Source organism: Pseudoliparis swirei, chromosome 3 (genome assembly GCF_029220125.1).
Source record: "Pseudoliparis swirei isolate HS2019 ecotype Mariana Trench chromosome 3, NWPU_hadal_v1, whole genome shotgun sequence".
NCBI lineage: Eukaryota > Metazoa > Chordata > Actinopteri > Perciformes > Liparidae > Pseudoliparis > Pseudoliparis swirei.
The window spans coordinates 17,519,297-17,544,083 of NC_079390.1; the positions used below are offsets into that span (position 1 = coordinate 17,519,297).

The following is a 24,787-nucleotide window of genomic DNA, read 5'->3' on the forward strand; positions in this document are numbered from 1 at the left end:
TCACCGCGCCAAACGCCGGCACTGGCAGAGGCGTGGTCAGCAGGAAACTGTCTACCATTCTGCGCCGGGGGCTGGGGCTCTGCTACCATTGGCGTCCCTGGCAGGTGTCGGGGCGCGGCGCCTGCAGCTCCAGCAAAACCCGGGCGGCTGGGGTTCCAGTGGCCCAAGGTCCTCGCTCGGCTCATGCATTGCAGATCAGCTCTGGCATCAGAGAGGCTTGGCGCCATGAAGACAGCAATTCGCGCATCAGCTCCATATGTTCAGAGGCTGAAGTTAGGTTCTTCATTTGCAGTCCTGCTGTTGCCATCTCCGGGTTCGTGGTGGCCATAAAGTGCTCCCGAAGCAGCAAGAAGCCCCCAAAAGTCCTGGAGGCCTCGGCCAAGTTTGCGTGGGCCGGTCTGATCTGGAGTCCTACCGGTTGGTCCATGGTGGCGCCAGGAAATCACGGTGGGTGCCGTGTGCGGGGTGGTCGATGGATGCCGAACTCTCCACGCAGCGTGGTTGGCCCCCCGGCCCGTGACGCCACCGGCGGCCCACTCGCTGCCTCAACGATAATTCGTGTGCGTCGTATATGTGATGACTCCTCAGAAGTATCGCGAACATCGTCAAGGTCAAAGCCGTGTTCGTTTTGGTCTCTGAGCTTCAGCGCACAATTTCGTCGGGGAAACGATACCAGTGCGTTCTAGACTCTCGAGTCACAGTGTCCTAACCTAGCTTTAATGAACACAATACCAAAACCAACAAGTCAAAACATATTCTCATTATTTTGAAATGCAAAGTTATTATTAGATAAGTCATTATATTAAGATACTTAGTTATTATTTTAAGATGCTAAGTTATTATTATAAGATAATAAGTCATTATATGAGACACTGGTTATGAGGCGAGCTCGTGCTTTGCTCTATCTGTAATAAGATAAATACCAGCCGATAACAAGTAAACATGCTGGTTTTCGGAGTGCGGACAGAAGTTAAGTTCGCTCAGTAGGTACAAACCAGGTAGAGACAAGAAGTAGGTCGGCTTTTCCTTCAAACTAAAGTGCCTCCGCACTCGTGCACTACAGAAGCATCTGAACACCAGTACGTGTCCGTAACTTGAAAAGCACCAAACCGGATGCGGTTGTGTAGTTGCCGCCAGCTTCCCCCCAGCACCGCTGCCAATAACCTCTCAGCTGAAGGAGGGACTTTGTTGAGCGCTGCGTTGGTGTTGCTTTACAGTCACACAGGAGGACCGGGGACTTGAAGAAAAGCACTTTTGGGGGATTTTCAGAGACTCACTGGCTATATCTCCAGACGGCAGCTCACAGCGAACAGACAGCAGCTCGGTCGCCATGAAGAACCCTCTGTACTGGGCTATGCTGGTCGGGATGACCGTCCTGCTGATGGAGCAAGGTAAGTGATGGATTCTGTCCTCTCTGTGAGCCGGACCGTCTGTCACTTTAGCCTCTTAGGTCCGCCACGCGGGTCGCGGTCAGTCCGCGCGCCTACATTTGACACCGAGATGCTTGTAAAGCCGCAGTTTAACGAAGCGATTAGTGCAGTCGCGGTTCATCCTCTTGGAGCTAACGGCTTGACTCCAAGTGTCCAAGTAGTTGTTCCCGGTGTATTTTTACATCGGCCAGCCTTTTCTCTGGAACTTTAACCCTGACGTGGTCTTTCTCCACACTATTACTGTTGCTTTGGTTTGTGTGTGTATTTTTTCCAAAGGGAAAAGCAGAGCTAATAAGCTGTTGATATTGACTGCTGCGCAGCACGCAGCCGCGCGCCTCCTCATCGGGAGGAACTCGCCATTCAAACGGAGGATGCTGTCATCCTAGTGCTCGTGGCTCCCGCTGCCCCGCGGACCCTCTTTGACGCGCGCTAAATCTCTTTGCTGCAAAGTTGATTAAGTATTAGTGCCTAATCCACATTGACTGCGCGGTCCGGTCATCCAAGTTAAGCCATGCGTTCTCCGAGCAGGCAAGAGGGCTTTGCTGCATGGAGTGGACCGGAGAGCAGCGGAACTATTCGGTTTCCCTGACCTTGTTTACACCTAATTGTGACGGATTCGAGGTCTCGCAAATAAAGGCACCATAGTGTGTACCTGCTTACAGGGCCGGAGTGGGGCCACTTTTCAGCCCGGGAATTTCAGGCTCAAGACCAGCCCACTTTTTTCATGGTAGTGGAAATTGGATAAATGAAGCAACAGTTCAGCTCTTACTATCCTGTAGTTCTTTTATTAATACCATGGTACAACAAATAATGTAAAGGTTAAATACAACAATAATAATCCACTTAAGATGAGAAGTTAACAAAAAATATGCACAACATAAAAAAAGGCAGAAGGGCGTAGCAGGGGTGTCAGACTCAGATTAGGCAGTAGGCCAGATTTGTTGGAGTGAGACCTCAGGGGAGCCGTCATTGGCATGGTCATCATTTTTCTGCATGAGTATTATATAGTGGTGATTTACTCCTTTACTACACCCACTTCTGAGCAAACAATGCATATTGGTTCACCAAGTACTGTCATATACTGCTCTTTCTTAGAATAGATAACTTTAAATCATATAGTTTCCTCTGTTATCCTCTCTACCTGTCTCTGTCGTCATGGCCTCCTCATTGCAAATGTCGGGCTCATCATTTTCAGCAGGAGACGATCTTATCTGCTGCTCCGAAGCTACAAAGAAAAATTAAGTCATATTACTGCATACTTCAATATCAATAGTATATATCAATATTTGCATAATATTTGCAAAGTCTATGGATCGCCATATTTTGGGTGATATAAAAAGGCTAATATTTTAATTCAATTTAATATTTTGCTTGGGAATAGGTTGACAACGCTACAATGATATTAATCAAGGCTACAACGTTAGCCGAATAGTTATGTTGCTAATCATTCGGCCTTTGTCTCTCTTTACCAGTTGCCACCATGGACGGATTAAGAAACCACGGGCCCCTGGGCCTGGACGTGTCAAGGCCCCCCCCCACACGAAAAAGAAAAGAAAAAAACAATTTAAATATACTTTTTTTTATTTAACATCGCTAACAAAACAGTCCGTATGGAACAACGATACCGGAGCTGAGCAGACAACATAACGCGAATTATATGACCATGACATGAATGACTTAAGCCTAGCATATACCGGCTATGGCGCATCGTGTCATATCATCATATCAATACAAAGTTAATAACAGCTACTTCACGCAGAGGCTCTGGCTATGTGGCCCCCTGAGCTCAGGGGCCCCTGGTGCCGGTAGGCTCGTTCGGTAATCCATCCCTCAGTAGGACTATTGGGGCCCTGTTACTGACATGAATGACTTAAGCCCAGCATATACCGGCTACGGCGCATCGTGTCATATCATCATATTCATATCAATACAATGTTAATCACAGCGACGTCACGCGCGGAGGCTCAGGCCCAGGGGCCCCTGAGCTCATGGGCCCTGGGCCTGGGCCCGGTAGGCCCGTTGGTTAATCCATCCCTGGTTGCCACTTGTGTTTATCCTCTTGAAAATAAATCTGTAAGCTTGGCACATTTGGCAGCATCCTCCTCCAATGCCTTTATTTTTTTCAACCTGGCTTTTTCAGCCCCTCCTGCCCTCTTCCTCCCTGACGCGTATCGCTGCGGTCAGGCCGGCCCAGCTATCCGTAGCTGAGAGAACTTTTTGGAAAAGACGGCTAAGGACCGAACCAACTCTATTATTTGGGAGGGGTGAACTTCCTCGCACGGTAACCCGTGCAGAGGCTGCGGTGTCAGAATGCGGAACATGTGTAGCCCACTTTAAGAGAAGATGGACTAACGTGACAAATGTCAACAAATAAAATTCTCGACCGGCCCAGAAGTGAAGCGGCCCACCGGGAACTCTCCCGATTCTCCCGATTACCCACCCCGGGCCTGCCTGCTTACCTGTAGCCTACCATGTTCTCCAGGCTCCTTCTCCAGTCAGAAGATACGAATCCTCATTGTCCTCTGATAATGACCCCTTAAACGGGTAAATGGTCGAATGGATGAAGTGGCTGAATGTTGAAAGGAAGCAGGGGCGTTTTCCCTCATTAGATCTCCAAAGCTCACTGTTTTATTTTATATAGCCTCCTCGTTTTTAGATGTGTCTTCGGTTGGACAGAAGACTGACCTGCATGTAACAAGTCAAACTATGTACAATACAATCAAGCGAGGTGTTCTTTTTTCTTTCTTTCTTTTGCACAGAGTGCTAGAATGATGATTTAAAAATAGTCATTTCTAAAGAAAAGAATTATTCAGTTTTTTTCTAGATACGTCAGTGGTAAGAAAGAGATGGAATAATCAAGTGGGTCACCGTGTGGTTAGGTGGACCAGAGATAACTTGTATTAACCCCACTTAATGAGTACACACTGTCACCGTTATAGCATAATGTACCATGTATAATAATATGTATCAAAGTAGTACAGCAATTATTTTGCAGACAAGAAACGGTGTAAAGTGAAAGAGAACCTCTGCAGGCAACCTTTAAAAAAAAAAAAAATACAAAGTCCTGCTGCAACAGGAAGCCCAGGGGATGGCATTTTGTTTTGGGTCACATTGTCGCAATTGCATTTCAAGTCCAATATATTCTCCAGACTCCACAATAATTGTGCTGAAGTCATTTGCATATCATCATATCTCCTGCAGATTCAGATATGTGTTAGATTAGATGAAATTTAAATGGTTTCCATGGATAAATTGGGTTATTGCAGCAACAGACAGGGGACAGATGAGGCCCTGGGGAATATACAGCATTTTTGACAAGATAACCACTAAACAGAGCAAAAGAAAATATGTTGGATAATGAATGAATAAAGACAGTTTCAAGTTTCAAGTTTCAAGTTTTTATTGTCACATCCCCTTTTATACAAGTATAATCGGTTCGTGAAATTCTTATGTGCAAAACACCCGACAGCAGTAGCAGACTAAAAAAAGGAATAAGAATGAGAATAAACTATACAATATCCACACACAAAAAAGAAGAAAGTATTAACAATATATATATAAAACAATGTAATAGAATATACATCATGACAATATATATATATAAAACAATGTAATAAAATATACACTTTTTTGAGACTATATATATATATATATGTATATACATACAATATATATATAAACAATGTAATAAAATATACACCATGGCCATAGATATTCACAGAATATGTTCTGGTGTGTAGTGTTAATGAGGGTCTCAGTCCTTGTTCAGCAGCCTGATGGCCTGACTGAAGAAGCTGTCCTCAGTCTGTTTGTACTTGATACTGCGGTATCGCCTGCCTGACGGTAGAAGGGTGAACAGTTTGTGGCCGGGTGGTTATTGTCTTTCATCATCCGTTTGGCCCTGGCCACGCACCGCTTGGTGTATATGTCCAGGATGGAGCAACGATGTACTGTGCCGACCGCACCACCCTCTGTAGTGCCCTACGCCCAGGGCGGTGCAGTTCGGTGATGCAACCTGTCAGAACACTCTCGATGGTACTGGTGTAGAATGTTCTGAGGATGCGGGGCCATGTTGAATTTCCTCAGTCGACTAAGGTAATACAGGCGTTGTTGGGCCCTTTTCACCACGTGAGTGGTGTCGTGGTCCATGTGAGGTCCTCGGAGATGTGCCGAGGAACTTGAAGCTGCTGACCCTCTACTGCAACTCCGTCTATGGAGATGGGGGTGTGCTCTCCTCTCCGCTTCCTGTAGTCCACGATCAGCTCCTTGGTCTTCTTGACGTTGAGGACGAGGCTGTTCTCCTGGCACCACTGTACCAGTGATCCAACCTCCTCCCTGTAGGCTGTCTGTGATCAGCCCCAACACTGTTGTGTCGTCAGCAAACTTGATGATGACGTTGGAGCTGTGCAGTCGTGGGTGTACAGGGAGTAGAGGAGAGGGCTCAACACGCATCCCTGAGGGGCTCCCGTGTTGAGGGTCAGCGGCTCTGAGGTGGTACTGCCCATCCTCACCACCTGGCCAGGAAGTCCAGTATCCAGCTGCACATGGTAGAGTGCAGGCCTAGACCTCTGAGCTTGGTGTCGAGCTTGGCGGGAACAATAGTGTTGAACGCTGAGCTGTAGTCCACAACCAGCATTCGCACACAACAGTTCCTCCCCTCCAGGTGGGAATGGGCGGTGTGAAGTGCCATGGTGGATCTGTTTTGACGATATGCAAATTGCCATGGGGCCAGCGTGGCAGGCATCATGGAACAAATGAAGTCCTTGACCAACCTCTCAAGCATTTACTGACAATCGAGGTGAGGGCTACGGGTCTCCAGTCATTCAGGCAGGTTACCTTGGGGTGTTTGGGGACAGGCACAATGGTGGACATCTTGAAGCTCTCAGGAACAACAGCCTGGGACAGGGAGAGGTTGAAGATGTCTGCGAAGACTCCTGCCAACTGGTCTGCACATGCTCTGAGATGTGGTCGGGACCTGCCGCCCGGATGTCCACCCGCCAGCCTCTGAGATGATCAGCAGGCTGGTCTGGGAGGAGGTAGAGGAGTTCTCTTCACCGCTGGTTCTCCTCTGAAGTCCGTGATTGTCTGTAGCCCTTCCACACACCTCTCACGTCATGGCTCTTGAGCTTCTCCTCCACCTTGTTCCTGAACTCCCGCTTGGCAGAGCCGATGGTCTTGGCTCTTTTGTATTCCGCCATATTCGCCATTTATCCACGGTTTCTGGTTGGGATAAATCCGAACCGACTTGGTAGGAACAACGCCATCTATGCATTTCTTGATGAACCCGGTGACTGAGGACTGACGTTGTTGTCCTGAACATATCCCAGTCCGCACGCTCAAAACAGTCCTGTAGCATAGACTCCGATTGGTCCGACCAGCGTTGCACTTCCTTCACAGCGATTGGTTGCTGCTTAAGCCTCTGCCTGTAGGCGGGAGTAGTTGGATGGAGCGGTGGTGAGGAGGGCTTTGTATCCATCCCCCTCGTGTTGCTTTTATGTGTTGGTAGAACGAGAACTTTCTTCAGGTTCGCCAATGAAAGCAGCCTCTGTGCCGACTCCTGCTCGCTGATCGGAGTTCCTTCAGCTATGTCCGTGTTAGCTTGAGGCGGAATGTACACAGCAGTTACGGTGACTGCTGTAAACTCCCAGAATGGTGAGCATTAGGTACTCCAGGTCCGGGGAACAGAACGACTTGAGAGTATGTACATGACTTTGGTTGCACCAAGATCTGTTTATCATGAGACATACCCCTCCACGATCTTTACCAGAGAGAGTCTTTGTTCTGTCCGCGGTGGACGGAAAATCCTGCCGCTCGATGGCTGAGTCGGTAACCTCCTCCGACATCCATGTCTCCGTAAGGCAGATGATGCAGTTGTCCTTAGTTTCCGGTGGAATTGAATACGAGCCTGTAGTGTCCAAAGACTGTACATTTGCCAGTAAAATGGTCTCAGCCTAACCAGCACGCCAGCTATCGCGCCTAAAATGGACGGAGATAGTTCCGCTACTGTTCCTGGCGGGACGTCCGGTAAGAGTTGAAAAACTCCAATCTCCAGAAGTGTACATTTTGTGCAAAATAGTCGCAATAAGAAGAATAAATAACAAAAACTACTACAAAATCCCCATATCACCGTGAACAGGGTATATAGCCACAATATATGGTACTATTTCCAGATTAGGGTTGTGTCTGAATAACATCGTATTGGAGTCCAGCATTGAATCTGCTTATCAATTCAACCCTTTACTGAACTAAACCAGGCATAGTTTTTAAGGCTTGGCAGTTATCAATATGAAAGAAGTTGTTGATTTCAGAATTGCATGCGTGTAGTATAATGACACCATCAGCATTTAGATTGGCTCCCCATAAGCTTCACTTTCTCTGTGATATTCTGTCCTTCATTGGGTACGATTAACCGGGAAAACAAAGGCTCCCTTTACGGCACACAGGATCTATACTTATTAAGGTAACAACATAATAACATGGCTGTGTAGTTTGAACCAGCAAACTCTTTATTGCCTCCCACATTGTCAATGGGACCGCATTACAGCTACACTCCTTTCATTCTTACCCTTCACAATAATAGCCCCAATCATACAGCGCATCACCAGAGAGCCTTTTGCTACGAAGCAACTCAACAAAAACATTGTGATACGTGTATTATATATTGTAATATGATACAATAAATATTGCAATATACTGCAATACCCTTTTTTTGATTGAACATTTAAAAATAAAGCTTAAACTATAACTTTCTTTATACCACCTGGATAGTCTAATACATACATTACATATTGATGAGCAGACAAAACTACTAGATATTTGTATTGCACACAGTTACTCTGCAGAGAACACGCTGAATTGAAATCCTGTGCACTTTACTGCTACATCCATCATTTGTCAGCGGGAATGATTTGGGATCGCATAGTGCCGCTCTACAGTATACGGCCGAAAGCAGGAATCGCGGACATATCGATACACTATTGTTTTAGAAATAATCACGGCGGTAAGCTATATAACAATCTCTGCACAGCGCTACTGAAATCAGGGTTTCCAGTTCACATTGGGATTCTTATATCTGTTAACTTGCTTTGCTTTAGTTCGCAGGCTCGCAGTAGTTTTGTTTTGTAGTTCTCTGCAGAAAACAAAAGCCATCCGTGTGACGACAATAACGCTTGGAACTGCTTACATTACATTACATTTCATTAAGCTGACGCTTTCATCCAAATTGACTTACATTAAGTGCATTCAACCATGAGTACAAACTCAGAACAACAAGAATTAAGAAAGTACAAAGTGCGATAAGTAAGTGCCGTTTAAGGGCTCTTGAAGTGCTACTTTCTTTCGTCAAGGTATAGTCGGACAAGATGTGTTTTCAGTTTGCGGAGACTTTCTGCTGTCCTGATGTCACTGAGGAGCTCGTTCCACTATTGAGGAGCCAAGACAGCAAACAGTCATGACTTTGTTGAGTGATGAGCTCGCAGTGACGGCGCTACAAGCCAATTTGCAGAAGCCGAGTGTTTGTCCTGCATGTAGACGGGACCGTATCTGTTCGCAGCACGGTACGCAAGTACCAATGTTTTGAAGCGGATGCAGGCAGCCACTGGTAACCAGTCAAGGGAGCAGAGGAGCCGAGCAGTGTGGGTGAATTTAAGGAGGTTGAAGACCAGTCGAGCTGCTGGATTCTGCATGAGATGCAGAGGTCAGATGGCCTTAGCAGGTAAACCAGCCAGGAGGGAGATACAGTAGTCTAGGCGTGAAATGACCAGAGCCTGGACCATGCCTGTACCGCGAGTAAGAAGAGGACGTATTCTCCTGATGTTGTGCAGCATGTACCTACAGCAATGTGTTGTTGTAGTAATGTTGGCAGTCAGAGAGAGTTGACTGTCGAGTGTCGCACCGAGGTTCCTGGCAGTCGAGGTCGGGGCCAACACAGAGTTGTTGAAGGTAATGGTCAGGTCGTGGGTTGGAGAGCTTTTTCCTTCTTGTCAGGGTTAATTTGAAAAGAAAGGGAAGAAGAGAGACAGGTTTGTAGTTGTTAACTTCTGACGGGTTGAGGGTGGGTTTCTTCTGGAGAGGGTTAACTTTCGCCTCCTTCACAGAGTCAGGGAAATAGCCAGTTGAGAGGGAGGTGTTAATAAGATGGGGCAGAAAGGGAAGAAGATCAGGAGCAATAGTCTGGAGAATGTGAGATGGGATGAGGTCAGGTGGATGGGCGTGCGGAGGTTACCAAGGTAAAAACTTCATTAGGAGACAGGGGGGGGGGGGGTGAGAGAGGAAAGCGACGGGGAAGAAGATGAAGTTGATGGAAGTGTAGTGATAGAAGATGGATAAGTAAAGGTGGAGGGGATGTCATCTATCTTTTTTGTGAAGTAGTCTACGAAGTGGCTTGGTAGAAGGGTGGAAGGAGGACGGAGACAAGGGCGGTCAAGGAGGTTGAAAAAGATAGAGAAGATTTTTTTGGGGATGGAAAATTTTTTTTGAATTCTAGATTGGTAGAAGGCAGACACATATTTAAAGGTTCAATTCTGACCTGTAATCATCATTGGTTGGATGTGAAGGCAGGAGGTTTTGGGGGTTTAGTGGTGGCCTAATTCAGTGGAGACCGAACGTTCATATGGACTGGGGTTTATTTTGCAAACGAATAATCACTGTGAGCACTGCGCGTGCAGACAGCATTTAACGGAGCGGAGCAGCGCGTGCGCTCTGATCACTCTTTTAATCCAGTATCGATACTAAAAATATGCTAAATCACATCGTTTTTAACGTACGGGTACTTTGTTAGCATCGCTACACCGTGCAGCGTGACAGCAGCAGATGTAGCGGACTAACATTCAAGCTAACCTAACTTCCCAAACGCTGTCGACATCTGAACGCTGATTGGCCGAGACGCGACACGTCCATCAAAGATGTTTTATTGCGAAGAGCACCACTTCACATTTTCTCCGCGTCTCACTGCAATCTCAACGTGAAAAAAATAATAAATCGGAACGCGCCTCTGGTATTGTTCAGGGTCCAAATGTGGGCCGTAGTTTGGGGACCACTGCTCTTTACTAATGAAAAAAGATCAACAAACGGTTTGTTGATAGATTATCTAGCAATATAACTCTGGTTCCAAACAGGACTCTGATCCAGAATGGAACGAGCTTTCAAAACCAACACCCTGATCATTCTAGAAAAACAGTATTATTTTTCCCTAATCCAGTTTGAACTCCTTTTAATCAATATAAATTTAGCTGCCAAGTATGCTGCCTTCCTTGGTTTAACACACAGGACTGAAGGTCTATTTGGGAAATAGAGAGTAGCTCCTCTCATGGTCTGATCGAATAATCTTAAATGTGCACTTCTTCACACTTCATGAGAGAAATATTGATATCTTGGCTTGTGTACAGATATGCAGAGGACCCTGCAGGTCAGAAGTAGGCAGGTGGGGTGGATGTAGAGAGCATGGGATCACAAGAGCAGATAAAAACAATCGGGAGTGATTGATGGAGACAGTGAGAGGCGCTCTACTTGTTGGCTGGCTGAGGCCAGAGCCACTGTGGCCGGAAGCGCCGTGCATCTGGATGGCAGTCGACACAAATAAGTGCTTGAAGCACTTCTCGGAGCACCTCGAGGGGATGAGCCGCAGGCTAAAATTGCTGTGGGGCTGTGTCAGCTCACTGGAGGCTTTCTCCAAAATGAAGATCTTTTCAGTTTCCTGTTGATGTGTTTTGAGGCTTCGTCTTTTTTTTATTTTTTAGATATAGTAATAATTTCCAGGACACAATCGGCATCATGCAGAGTACTGCACAGTATCACGCTGTCCTTTGGCTTTCTCGTGTCATGAAAAAAATAGGTTAACATACTTTTCAAAAATATCATATGTTTGTCTTCACAACCATGGCAGAATTGACACACTTGCACAAAAAAAGAAAAAAGACAGAGTGCCTGGAATGAGCTGTGCAGATTTATTTTGAAGTTATCTCTGTGGTAAGGCAGTCGAGTTCATGCTGCTCAAACAGAGCACCTTTTTTGCCTGCCAGATTGAATATGCAAGTAGCTTTCAGAGGGTTCCGAACCCCGACAGTTGATCATCTTCCATGCACAGACTTCGACATGTGATGCAATCAAATAATGACATCAGTGGGCGTCATGTTGTTTTTCTCAAGAAGGAAAAGAAGTTGCAAGAAGAAAAGAAAAGGCAAACCTCACAAGCACAACACAACATCCCATATCAAACTGGCTACATTTAAGCGGCACATTTCTTTCTTTCTGGAGTAGTAATGGAGGCTTAAGATAAATGCTGGTAATGAGGCAGCCTTATAGTCTCAGCGGGCTTCCCTCTGTCTTCGTATGTGGCTGGGAGAAGACCGAACTGGCTGTGTTGCCAGGATGCAGCACACACTCTGGCGTTTTGTTTTCTTCTTTTTGGCCGAGACCCTGGCAGGCCCGTGTATTGGGTCATCGTCCCTCCTCCATCAGCCCGTGTCAGCCAAAGACGAGAGTTATAGTCGGTTACATAGAAATTTGGAGCAACCGCTGTTATTGGATGACCAGCAAAGAGAGCAGAGATGGATAGGGGTGGTGGGACGGAGCCGTGGTGTGCTTGTTGTGTGCAGCCTTTTGTTCAAGACTTTGAGATCATTGTTGATGGCTTGAGTGTGTTCTCCTCTTATCGCAGGCCTACAGCTACTCAGTAGGGATCTCAAAGCAAAAAAAGAGGAAGAGCTATTGCTCTAAAAATGCCTTTGTCCTTCTCCACATGCACAGTCCTCACAGAGCCCCGCAGCAGAATGAACGGGCAGAGCAGGCAGATGGCCGACAATGGCAGGTAGACATCGCCACCTGTGTACAGTGGCGTGATATCAAACCAGATAAATGGATGTCATGTAAATTGGATATGAAGCCAGCTTCTCGGTTGGAAAGCAGGAGTTTACGTTCAGACACTAGCACGCTAAGATGTTTGGATGTTTGAACATGAAGCAGTGGAAAGCATCTTTTTCGATGCACTTTCCCTGAACTGGCCTCATTAACCTTTACTCCAGATAGTGATTGACTTCACTTCCCAGAATGCAGCTTATTAAATCACATAAATCAATATGTTGTTTAACTTATGATGGCAATTGTTTGTCTCTATAATGATTGATCATGATATAATGAGACCCCAGTTTCACTTTCTGGTTTCACTATGGCCAAACTAAAGCTTGGAAGTGATTAATAAAAACCTGTCATTTGAAAACTAGATATTTTTTCACTGGAATTTTGTTTACACACGAAAAAGCAAAACAACGTTGGGGACAAAAGACAATGTAATCAAACAGTAAAAACACAGTGTAACACCTGGGACACCGACTACCTAATGAACACTGAATAAAGTACAAATAATTAAGGTCCTAATACAAGTACATATAACATACATTTTGCCACAGGGTCCCTACAACACTAGTCAGTCAGTCAGAAGATCAGTGCTACAAATCTGCAATAAATAAACCAATCGATGTGACTGAGGCTTCCCTTGCCTCGGGGGGTCTAAACCCTAAACTGGACATTAAAGTGTACCACAAGTTCATGCACATCCACACGTACATACTTATGCACACACCAGAGGCATTTTCATCAGGATAGGGGGAAATAATTTCAGCGTTAAGCACTCACCTTTCAACACCATGGACAGCCAGCTATTTTGCTTAAAACAAAGCCTTGCAAATCCCTTTGTGGTCTATCAATAACTTTGTAGGCTATAGCACAAGCTGAGCAGTTCAGATGGCATCTGCGCAGCTGAAGAGAGTCTCAAAGTCAATTAGTGGGACAGATCTTAGTAAACGTCTATGTAAATGTTGAAAACAAGTATTACTGGGCAGCACGGTGGCTCAGTGGTTCGCACTGTCGCCTCACAGCAAGAAGGCCCTGGGTTCGAATCCCGGTCGTCCCGGTCGTTCCAGGTCCTTTCTGTGTAGAGTTTGCATGTTCTCCTCGTGTCTGCGTGGGTTTACTCCGGGTACTCCGGTTTCCCCCACCATCATAAAGACATGCACCGCAGCCTCACCCCGGTTCGTATGGATGTGAATGAATGTTGGTGGTGGTCGGAGGGGCCGTAGGCGCTGATTGGCTGCCACGCTTCCGTCAGTCTGCCCCAGGGCAGCTGTGGCTACTGATGTAGCTTACCACCACCGGGATGACTGTGTGTGTGTATGACTACTGGACTCTGGACTGTAAAGCGACTTCGAGTGTCTAGAGAAGCGCTATATAAAATAAATGATTATTATTATTATTAATAATATTATTGTGGTAAAAATACAGACATTTTGGTAGTGAATGTTGAAATGAGCTTGGTTGAGGCGAGGGGACACTGAGACAGTGTGCCCCCTGTCCACAGCAGTGCATTTCTTTTTTTTCTCTCCAAACTCCATCTAATACTCTGACTATAGAGAAGTATCACTTCAAAATATTGTAACTATCTATCAATTGATGTTCCAGCCTTGACCCCAGTTGAAGTGTTTTGAGGACAGCGGCAACCGGATCCAGGGCCCAGACTGTATGAGTGAACTGACGGATGTCTCAGTACTGCTGCTGCTGGTCTCTGGTGGGAATTTGAAACCCGACATCATTTTATAAAATGGTAAAAGAAAGTAGAAAGTCCAGCGTATCGCTCGTATACTGTGTAAATATTAAATCCAGTAAGATAACTACTTTATGTTTTCTTACCAACCAAGTTAAGAATAAAGAATGAGAGCTCTGGTATATAGACATGTAGGTATGTAGTGGACTAGCAATGTAAATAGTAAGGAAAAATAATAAGATTTAGGATGTACAGTTTTTATGATGTTCCCTGTATAGTACTGTACAATTTCATGGCCACATTGCATTCTGGTCGATTGAATCTGCTGCTTATTCTACATAGTTGATAAGTTGTGGATGTGACATCCATGAAATAAGAAAAATACAGGACCAACCAACAAACTGGACCCAGGAATGACAGATTGATCATGAGCCTTTTTTTGATTGCTCAAGATGAGTGTCTGTAACTGAAAAGTGTGGCTCCGCAGATGTGAAATTGCAACTTTTTCTGTTCCAAAGAAACAAATATACAGCCTGTTGGTTATCTGAAAAAGCAGATTGTTAATTGGAGGTAATTATTATCCAGTTGTCTTGTTCGTTCCTATGGTAGGAAGCAATCTCCATGTTGCATTCTATTCTTGTACTCATTATTGCCTATTTATTTTAACATTTCTCTACGTTTGTGTTTGGTATTTCCACAGGTTCATATCATAAATGAATCATTTGCTGGTCATTGACATATTGCTGTGGAGTTTAATGGAAGCCTGATTGATTTAGTCACACACAGTTGGGGTCAACAATTAATTTGCAGCACTGGAATTTCAGTGAAGGCGTTCAATACTGAGGCTGCATCGGCATTGGCAAGGAAGGAAATCAACACATCTCAGGAGGTGCTGAGAAAAACACATTTCTTGAGGACAAATAGATTAGGCTATTACTGTATTTTCTTATAACTGTATTATAGATGACAATAGGTCCAGGGGTAGAGAGAAACAGACACACACAAGTTCTAAAATGCAGATAAACATTGGTGGGTAAATCCGTCATGGGCACAATATTATTTCTGGGGTTTAGTTTGATGGACATGTGTTGAATAAAGACCTTTAGTTTCCACATGCCTCACTTTTCCTTCCTGGCTATCAGATAATACACCTTCATCACACAGTAGCAATACCTGAAGGTGCACAACCGTAAAGGCAAAGCTTACTGGGAAGCTTTCCCTTCTTGCCACTTTCCAGTGAAGTGGTCATGTGACCGGGTGGCCACCAGGGACCTGGCCAGGGAGGGCTGATTAATAAGCAACAGGGATAGTGACTTCAGACTGTGCCCATTCAACAGGTTGCCCTGTCTGAGGAATGCTGCCTCCTTGAGAGACTCACAGCTCGAACTCTGCACTGTTTGATTCTACGGAAGCAGCTTTAGAGAAGTGCTGCTGGATGTATAAATTCAAATTAGGGCTGTCCCGAATACCACTTTTTATATTTTGGTAGCAATCAGCAGTGACTTTAAGCTTCACTACACATATATTTTACTTATATATATTTATAATATGAGTGTTATTTGGAGTGAGGGAATGCCAAAGACTGTTTGCAGAGTTCCATGAAGCACTCAGAGTTTCAAAATCCTCCGATGTTTTTTAACTTTTGACACAAAGGAACAACATTTCTGTAGAGTTTACAGGAGCAAAAATAAAGAGAAAAGAGCTGAGAGACAAGATACAACCCGTTTCACAAGCTATTCTTGTTTGTCAGTAACATTATTTATGAAGCAGTTACAGTCTATGCATCTGTGAGTTACGGATTGTATTGCCCTTTTCTGCATCTTATTTGCATTATCTAACATATCATCTGTTATTTCAAATTATTTATATTTTTGGTGAAGCTTAACGGAAAATGTAATCAGAATGATAAAGTATCAAGCAGGGGGAGACCGCAATGTGACCTCGTAAAGGAATCAAAGAAACCAAATTATTTCATGGATATTTTTCTAAATTACGGCACATTCAATTCAATTCAGTTTATTTGTATAGCCCAATTTCACAAATTACAAATTTGTCTCGGAGTGCTTTACAATCTGTACACATAGACATCCCTGCCCCAAAACCTCACATCGGACCAGGAAAAACTCCCAAATAACCCTTCAGGGGGAAAAAAAGGGAAGAAACCTGGAGGAGAGCAACAGAGGAGGATCCCTCTCCAGGATGGACAGGTGCAATAGATGTAATGTGTACAGAAGGACAGATTTAGAGTTAAAATACATTCAATGAATATGACAGAGTGTATGAATAGTTCATAGTAGGCATATTCCACGATGGAGACCTCCACAATCCATCAGGCAGATGGAGGTAGAGAGGAGGAGTGGGCGGAGTCTCAACAGGGCAGTGTGAATGTGAAGCATTTCTAGTATGCGATCAAGTACAGCTTACATATTCTGCCATGGGCTCATGAAATCAGTTGTACAGCTATTCATATTTTCTAAGAGGCTCTTTTGGTCATTTTTGAAAAAGATATGAGGCATCTGAGGAACACATACAAGTAAAGTGACCTGACATATCAAAGTATTCCTCTTCTCTAATTGTCTCAGTTCTGTAAGAAAAAGCTTGCATTGAGCAAGATAACATGGTTCAACCCAAAAGGATTGCACAAGCCTTCACTTCACACTTTGAATAATATCTCTGCGCCACATCATTCAGTCGATACAACAAGCCGTCACTTGTTCTTAGAATCCATCCAGTGGCGTGTTTATCCATCAATAAAAAAATAATACAAGAGTAATTCAACATTTAGTAGACTGGGGGTGACTGTGGCTCAGTGGTGATCAGGGTCGTCCTTCTATCAGAAGATCGGCGGTGTGTCCTTGGGCAAGACACTCTACCCAAAATGTCTCATGTAGCTGTTCTACTGTGTGTGAGTGTTAGTTACTGCTGATGGGTAGGTGGAATCGTAGCTCCTTCCATCAGTGTGTGAATGGGTGTGAATGGGTGAATGACGTAATGTAGTGTTAAAGCGCTCTGAGTGGTCGGAAGACAAGAAAAGCGCTTTACAAGTACAGGTCCATTTACCATTTATTTATCGAACTATGAAAACGACTTAAAATGACTGCTTTGTAAATATAGGCAGACATGTTGACACTCTCCTCTCCAATCACATGCTGTGTTATCAGAAGCACTGCACCAATGACGGTTGCAAAATGGCGCGTGGTCGGGGAGATCTGTGCTGTGTCCTGAGCATTTAGATGTCTACCTTTTAGAATCCACCTTCACTTTGTAAATACATGTCAAGTTAGTCATCTGAAGGGATTGAGCTATGAAGAAAGTGTCTGCAGCATATTCAAACAGGTCATGTATTAATTTACTTGCTTATACACTTTTAGAGAGTCTAGGCCCCAGTAAAATGGAGTATAAAAAATGGGCCTATATACCGCATGACCTAAAGTGAAAAGATATAAAGACACATTTAGGGGGCTAAGAAGATAATGCAGTGAAGATATATGACACAGGAGGCAAGACAATGAGTCTCAGTCGAATCACGGTGAAAGACAATTTGTGGTGTGTTTTGGAGTAAAATGGTTTACTGTATCCGTAAAATCAAGAGCCAGCCGGACTGAGTGACCAGGGGACAATGACATTAGTTGAAACTGCAATTTATTTAGCCGGAAACATCATTTATACAGTGGGCGATATCACCCAAGATGAAACGGAAGCAGCTTTCTGTCTCGCTGTCTGACTAATAAGTCTTTTGTCTCCTTCTCGTGTTTTCCTGCTGAGTGACCCTGACATGATGTGTGAATCCCATTATCTGCATTGTACTCAGCTCACCTATTAGTAGTCACGGTGTCTAAAATGGGAAATTGTTGTGCAACAGCTATCACTCTCCTGATACAATCGGCCTACGATACTTCCCTAAATCTTCCACATGTTATTTTGTATCCGATTTGAAACCAAGGGAAGGGAAAAGGTACATCATTTTCAATCATACACCATGCCCTGACATGGATGCTGTGATAGGGAGGCCACTTGAGACTCGGTCCTGCTCTCATGCATTAATAACAGGGGGGCGTCCCACACCTCGGGAGTTGCTGTGCACTGGGGCCACTTAACTAGTCCAACAGTTTGATTGTTATTCTGGAGCAGATGGCAGAGTTAGCGGTTAGCGAGCACGTGGTCGGTAGAATAATCTCTGTGCAATTATTGGGGGCTTGCCTGGACATTTGCATGAAGCACAAGAGATAATATTTCAATTAGTTCTATCATTGATTTTGCTGGAAGCCCCTTGACAAATGCCTTTGTGGTGGAATCTGAGAGTGTGTTAAAAGGAAACAGTGGAGCTTCTTATTTCATTTGAAATATAGCTGTCACTTTTTGTTCTCCTCATAAAGAACCTCATGGTTGAGTTTAAAAGTTCTTCTTCTCCAAAACTGCGAGCGTTATCTTGCTCTTGTTTCTGCCTGTGACTTGGTCCTTCCAACAGAGGCAGGACGCTTCAGGACATTGAGATATTAATTCAAAATGTGCCACTGGGGGAGGCCACAGCGTTCTGATGTTATCTGAATTGTTCCCCTAACCTTGTGATTGATGAATGCAAAGTTAACAGATCAATACCGCTGATATAACTTAAAGCACCCCTGAAAGAACCTACAGGCTCTCACAGAGAGCTGATAAGAAAGACAGAAGCCCGGGGAAGTTTTTATTTCTGTTAGCTGTTAAAGAGTGCAGGAATCTGCATGTCTACGTTTAGGATATGTAAACTCATGAATAATTAACCGTGACTTCGAACTTGTAGTTTCCACAGTATCGATGTTATGATAGTCGTGTTTTAGTCTTAAGAGATTCAGCTGCAGAAACAAAGCACATGGCATCCACAAACTCTGTGTTTGTGAAGATTTATGAAATATCAGTTGGTCGAGGAGGTGTATGACAAAGGAGAGCATCCCCCCTACTTGTGTCTTGGAAGTGTTGCTTCCTGGCATCTGGGCGGGTGTATTGTGGTTGCCAGTCTGCACTTAGGTTTTTTATTGCAATCCCATCAGTAGCAGCTGTCTAAGACAAATTCTGATGCCACTGAGCTCTGTGAGTCATCTCTGATGACTAATGGCAGCTGTAATGTGCTTTAAATGCTCTCATCCAATAGCTTCAATCACTCTGACGCGGTTTTACAAATGTTTCTATCACTTTCTTTTAAACTGCCCTCCACAAACTTGTTTTGAAAAAGGTGTGATTGTTATAATGTAATGACTGATTATGTGCATCACAAATATATACATTTTTACTTAAATATCCTCCACCCACCAGTGCAATATCTTAATTTGGTCACATTTTCTTTTCCAGTAATTCCACAATATACATTAAATAAATATAGTGGGAGCATTGAGTGTGTTTCAGGTCTTCATTTACTTCATTTTCATTTGATTCTCTGCAAAGCTTCTTGCATTACTTCAGACTATACAATGCTCATTAAATTTCATGAACGCTTATGTATTATAATTAATGCTCAACGCTTGAGTGGCAATCTTAATAGTCTTTTAAATGGTCAATACAAAAATGAATGTTTCTCATTAATCAAAATCCTATTGCTGTTATTCCTGCTAAGCCGTTTTCTTTGCCTTGCTATTACTAACTACTCATTTAGGCCAAAAGGCTTTTGTCCTAAATTGAAAAATCTCTTTGTTTTTCTTCTCATAATGTGAAAATCCTTTGAGGGCCATAAACTAGAGTACATTGCTTTCCTGAAAATAAGCTTTAATGATCAATCCCTGCTTTAACAAAAGCATCTTGGCCATTTTCCAAATCTGCAGGAATCCTACAACTCCAAATGGGAGTGCAACACAAATAGTCATGAAATCAGTGACTACTTTGTGATTATGCCATGAACCAAGACCAAAACACTCACTTCATTGTTGAGTGATATTCTTTGCAAAATACTCGTTATTCCACACATTATATTTTTCTTCATCCTGCCGGAGCTCCCGACTTCGACGTCCGCCACGCCCCTCGCCACGCCCCTCGCCACTTCATCTTACCATTCCAACGGCGTCTACAAATCCCTCTTCGCGAGCGCACAGACCCCCAACCGAAGAACGCAACCATCGAAGGCAAAACCATCAGCCCGACGAAAAAACGAAACTTTTCCAAAGTGTTCACGGACCGGCAAACGCAACTCTTGATCTCTATGAATCTGTCCGCCGTGTCAGTCGCAGCTGCGATGACGTCACGACTCATCCGGGGCGCCGGTGGTCCTCCTCCGCATACCTCTCCTACATTCGCTCCAACCTGAACGCCATCAGGAACGCTCACCGGTGCTTGTCTACCTAAAGCAACCTCTTGGGGGATTCAGCCCTCCGAAGCTCAACCCCCACCCACGAGTCTCCACTCCCCATTCCCACCAGCTACCCGGACACCGGCAACCCGCCGTCTCACCCCGCCGACCTTCTCCCTCTCTCTCACCCATCTACCCCTCTACCTCCCTTACCTCTTCCGAGCTACCCCTCGACCGTCATCCCGTCCCCCTCGACCCCATCCCTACATCCCCTCATCCCCACATAACTTCCCCTCGACCCCTTTTCCTTTTCTCTCTTTTGCAATAAACCGTTCAAACTCATATCGCTACCAGCGTGGTCATTGTTAGTGAAATGGAGTTTTACAGACCTTAGTTCGGGAACAATGACCACGCCCCGAACGTAGCTCATTTCCTGCGCACTAAGCATTTAAACCGAGCACACCTGCCCATCTCCCCGTGACTCTGTCTCTACATCCGTCCCCCCCAACCCCTTGTTCAAAACATACCATCCTCTCTCCCTCACATGAATGGGGGGATTCAGCCCTCCGAAGCTCCAAGAAGAGACAACCCCCACCCACGAGTCTCCACTCCCCGTTCCCACCAGCTACCGGGACACCGACAACTCGCCGTCTCACCCCGCCGACCTTCTCCCTCTCCCTCACCCATCTATCCCCTCTACCTCCCTTACCTCTTACCCCTCGACCGTCATCCCATCCCCCTCGACCCCATCCCTACATCCCCTCATCCCCACATCACTTCCCCTCGACCCCTTTTCCTTTTCTCTCTTTCGCAAAATAACGTTCAAACTCATATCGCTACCAGCGTGGTCATTGTTAGTGAAATAACTATAGAATAACTGGGCTGCAAGTGACAGTCAAAGTCCAAAAATAACAAAATAGTCTATCCTACCCGACAATTAAAGTGCAAGGGGTTAAAAGTAACTCAACATGACTTATTGCAGTCCCATGTTTTGCTGCTCCATCCTTCAGGGGAACACACAATTTCCAAACGTTTAAAATTGTAACGCTGAAACGTGAGCATATGGACATGGAGGTAGGCTGGCTCTCTTCTTGGAGGCGATGTTCCCAGCTAGATAGAGGTCTAATGTCATTGACAATCATGTTGAGGATGCTCTATCAAGACTCCTGCCATCTGAGGAGTGCATTAGCCTCTTCAAGACAAACTCGTCCACACGCCTTTGCTTAGTAGCCTGCTAAGAGAGAGATTGTGTTGATATGGAATTATTTTTTCACACACTTTTTTTTAATCTGAAGAATGCTAAGTGGAGGAGGTTAACTACTCAGAACAAAGAGACATGCTATTCTGATAAATTACTGATTCACCACATTGCACTTAACATAACTGAAATAGAGTTAGCAAGCATGAGACGTTCAATTTTCCAACCTGTAAATGCAACGATAAGTTAACCAGACTAATGTTACTTAGGAATTTCGCTAAAAGTACCCATCAGGAGAAGACGCGGTGCCTCCAGGATGCTCGTGCGTGACCATCGTGCTGCCATGAAACACCAGTACCGTTTTGCAGATGTGGCATCCTACTGTTTTGTTTGGCTCATGACAAAATGCTCCCATACTTTAGAAATTCTCGGTCTCGCTTTTTCGCCTCTCTCACGTCCCATTCCGCCATACTTTTTCAGAAAACATTCTTCTTCTTTGTCTTGGTGCGTGTAACTTTAGACAATGGACGCAATACTGGCCCCAGCCCTTCCTGTCATGCATTGCAATGCCAAATGCAAATTACCGGTTGCTCTGAATCTTTTTGTTATATACGACGTCGTCGATTATGTCGACTAATCGTTGCAGCCCTAATCCCTAGTATGTAGAGTAACACCATCACACCTGAAGACAATTGGGCTCATTGGTTCCACAGGAGTCTTAACTCACTAGACAGTTGCAGAAATATACAAATACAACATTTCTAGATTAGGCAAAAATAACAAGGTTAAGAAAAAGCTGGGCCATGGCAGTAGGCAGGGCCACAGAGGCAGGAGGCATCGCGGAGGAGGCCGGACCAATGAGGCCTGGCCTTTGAGGCAGACACAGAGAATGAGGCAGGGCCATTGTCAAGGAGGCCAGGTCCAGGCCAGGGGCCGGATGCAGGAAGCAGGGGCAAGGAGTCAGGACCCAGGACCAGCTTCAGACACGGCCAGGTCCAATGGACCCTATAAAGTCACAAAGTCTCGGGGGAGGAAGTAGTCAGCCTGCTGGGTCGGCTACCACCGCGACTCAACCCCGGATAAGCGACTGATAATGGATGCAAAACGACATTATAATGCATGCAAAATTGTAGTCAATGGTAAATGGACTGTACTCAAAGCTTTAACACTTCTGTAAAGGGGAGACTCCTTGGGCATTTACATTCTCATTTCTTAAGGTGAGAGATCAATGGACCCCTGTGAATATGGCCATGCCAGTTTTTCCATCAACAAAAGGTAGCCTATCTTTGGAGCAACCTTTAGATATCTACTTTCATACAATACCAGTATCTTCACTCCGGCTTTAAAACAGAGCCCGCTACAGCCTCTGAAAGACAGTCTTGTTGGCTGAGGAACTGGAGTGTAATGTCAGGGTGAATTGAGTGTTTGTAGCTCACTGACAGATCACTTAAAGATGTCCTGCAGAAATGTTTAGAGATGGAAATATACTTTAATTCTTGGAATAATAATTAGTGTCTCATATGTGTCAGTCAAAAACAGTTCAATTACGGAGTTAAACATATTCAAATTTGTCAATGCCTTCTAGGATTGGGTGATCCTTTCTATTTTCATATGGTTCAATCATGGTTACTCTAGATTGCCAAAAGGCAAACTTATCGCCGGGGAGGGGTTCAGTGTCTGACAGATGTAGGAAATAAATAAATCTTCAATTAGGCTGTTTAAAAAGTGTGTGTTTGTCTATTTTGGTGAGCAGACATATGGAGAACGGAGATGCTGGTGTTAGATCCACAGAATAGAGACAACAAACTGGTTTGTTTCAATTTAAAATGAATCTCGGGCTGATTAATTGGGCTCATCGGGTGAAGCATTCTGCTCCACCACAAATATCTCAAAATGCACAATAGGGCTTCAATTCTAGAGATTATTATGACATATTAGTTATTACATTTTTAGTATGAAAATACTATTGGCAATCATCCTTCCAATTGTCGATATTCGATCCAATTATCACACGCATAATGCCTTCTTATGAATATGCATAGATGAAATTGTTGGCCAATTTTCCCAACCAGTTGTTCGTAACATGCAAATGTTAAACTCAGATTTAAGGTGAGAGACACTTTTACAACTGATGAATGTGAAAACAAGCATTACGACAAGCTTTCAAACTTAGTAATTCTCTGTGAGCCTGAAGCACTCTCGACAAGATGATCAATCTGGGATCGACTAAACATTAAGACGTGGTATTTGATGAAATGCAGAAGGAATCACTTCTTTAAATTCACCATGAAGCCCACAGCATCACTAACTGCTCTCCTTGCAATACTATTGCCACTTTTCTTGTCATAGAAACAGACGATGTGTCTGCAATATGTGTTTGAAGGATGTATCCAGGAGGTCGAACTAATTTAGCAGTGAAAACAGGTGAAAGAGATAAAGATAGACGCTAAAGTTGTCGGAACCTGATCAGAGCTGTCAATACTATGCTATCATTGGCCAGTCTGTATTCGGGGGATGGGGTTTAACAATGGTTAATATATGATGTGATGAATACGAGGACCCTTTTCGTGGCCAACCAATATAGTGCCGAACAATCATCTCATCAAATCTTCTGTCTACTTTACTTTTTCATATACTTTCTTTCTGACTTTTATTCTAAGAATATTGAAAAGACAAGTGACCAAGCATATATATTACTTCATTGTTTTTCATCAATTGAGTGTTTGCATTATTTTTCATGATTTCTCATTCCTATTGGGTAGATTTGAGTGTGTCTCAGTTTCAAAATAAATACACAATTGGCACAGGCCACATGATTTGGACACAATGCATACGCTATTCTTATCAACCCCAGGTTGTGCTGTGTGTTTTCAACTCAATCAGCCAAGTGTGCTGTCACAAAACAAAGTAAAACAAACAACTTTTTGGAAATAAGAAATCATTGCAGTGAAGAATGGTCAGATCAAAAGGCAGAGTTACATCCGTCTGGTTTTTACTGACTGGCCAACCAGCACAGCTTTAACTATTTATCCCATTTGTTTTCCTCTTTTTTTTTGGTTTCACAGTAAGATCACAACACGCTTTTGACATATCATACCTGTTTCCTGTAAATGACATGTGCTCTAAAGGATTTGGGATTTGTTTCCCTCTCATAAAGATATTGAATAGGCATATTCTGAACCGAGCACATCATCACTAACTCTTTCTCTCAAAGACACAGGAAGGACATACTCCATCAAGACACACACTTAGAGCCGAGAGCTGTCATCTCCGCAATGGGCGACTTAGCTTATTTGGCCACTTAACAGATGCAATCTAAAACTCAGCCTCCGATTTTGGCCTCCAACTGCTCTACCTTCTCCTTTGGCTCA

General features: G+C 44.3%; 1 protein-coding gene across 1 annotated transcript in view; it reads left to right on the top strand.

Moving 5' to 3' along the window:
• The first annotated feature begins 1,204 nt into the window (after positions 1-1,204).
• The window catches only part of ntm (neurotrimin), a 507,513-nt gene continuing 483,930 nt past the window's right edge, over positions 1,205-24,787 (top strand). The window contains exon 1 of the mRNA XM_056411525.1: positions 1,205-1,391. Coding sequence (XP_056267500.1) covers positions 1,331-1,391 — 61 coding nt within the window. The 5' untranslated portion in view covers positions 1,205-1,330. The remainder of the gene's footprint in view (positions 1,392-24,787) is intronic.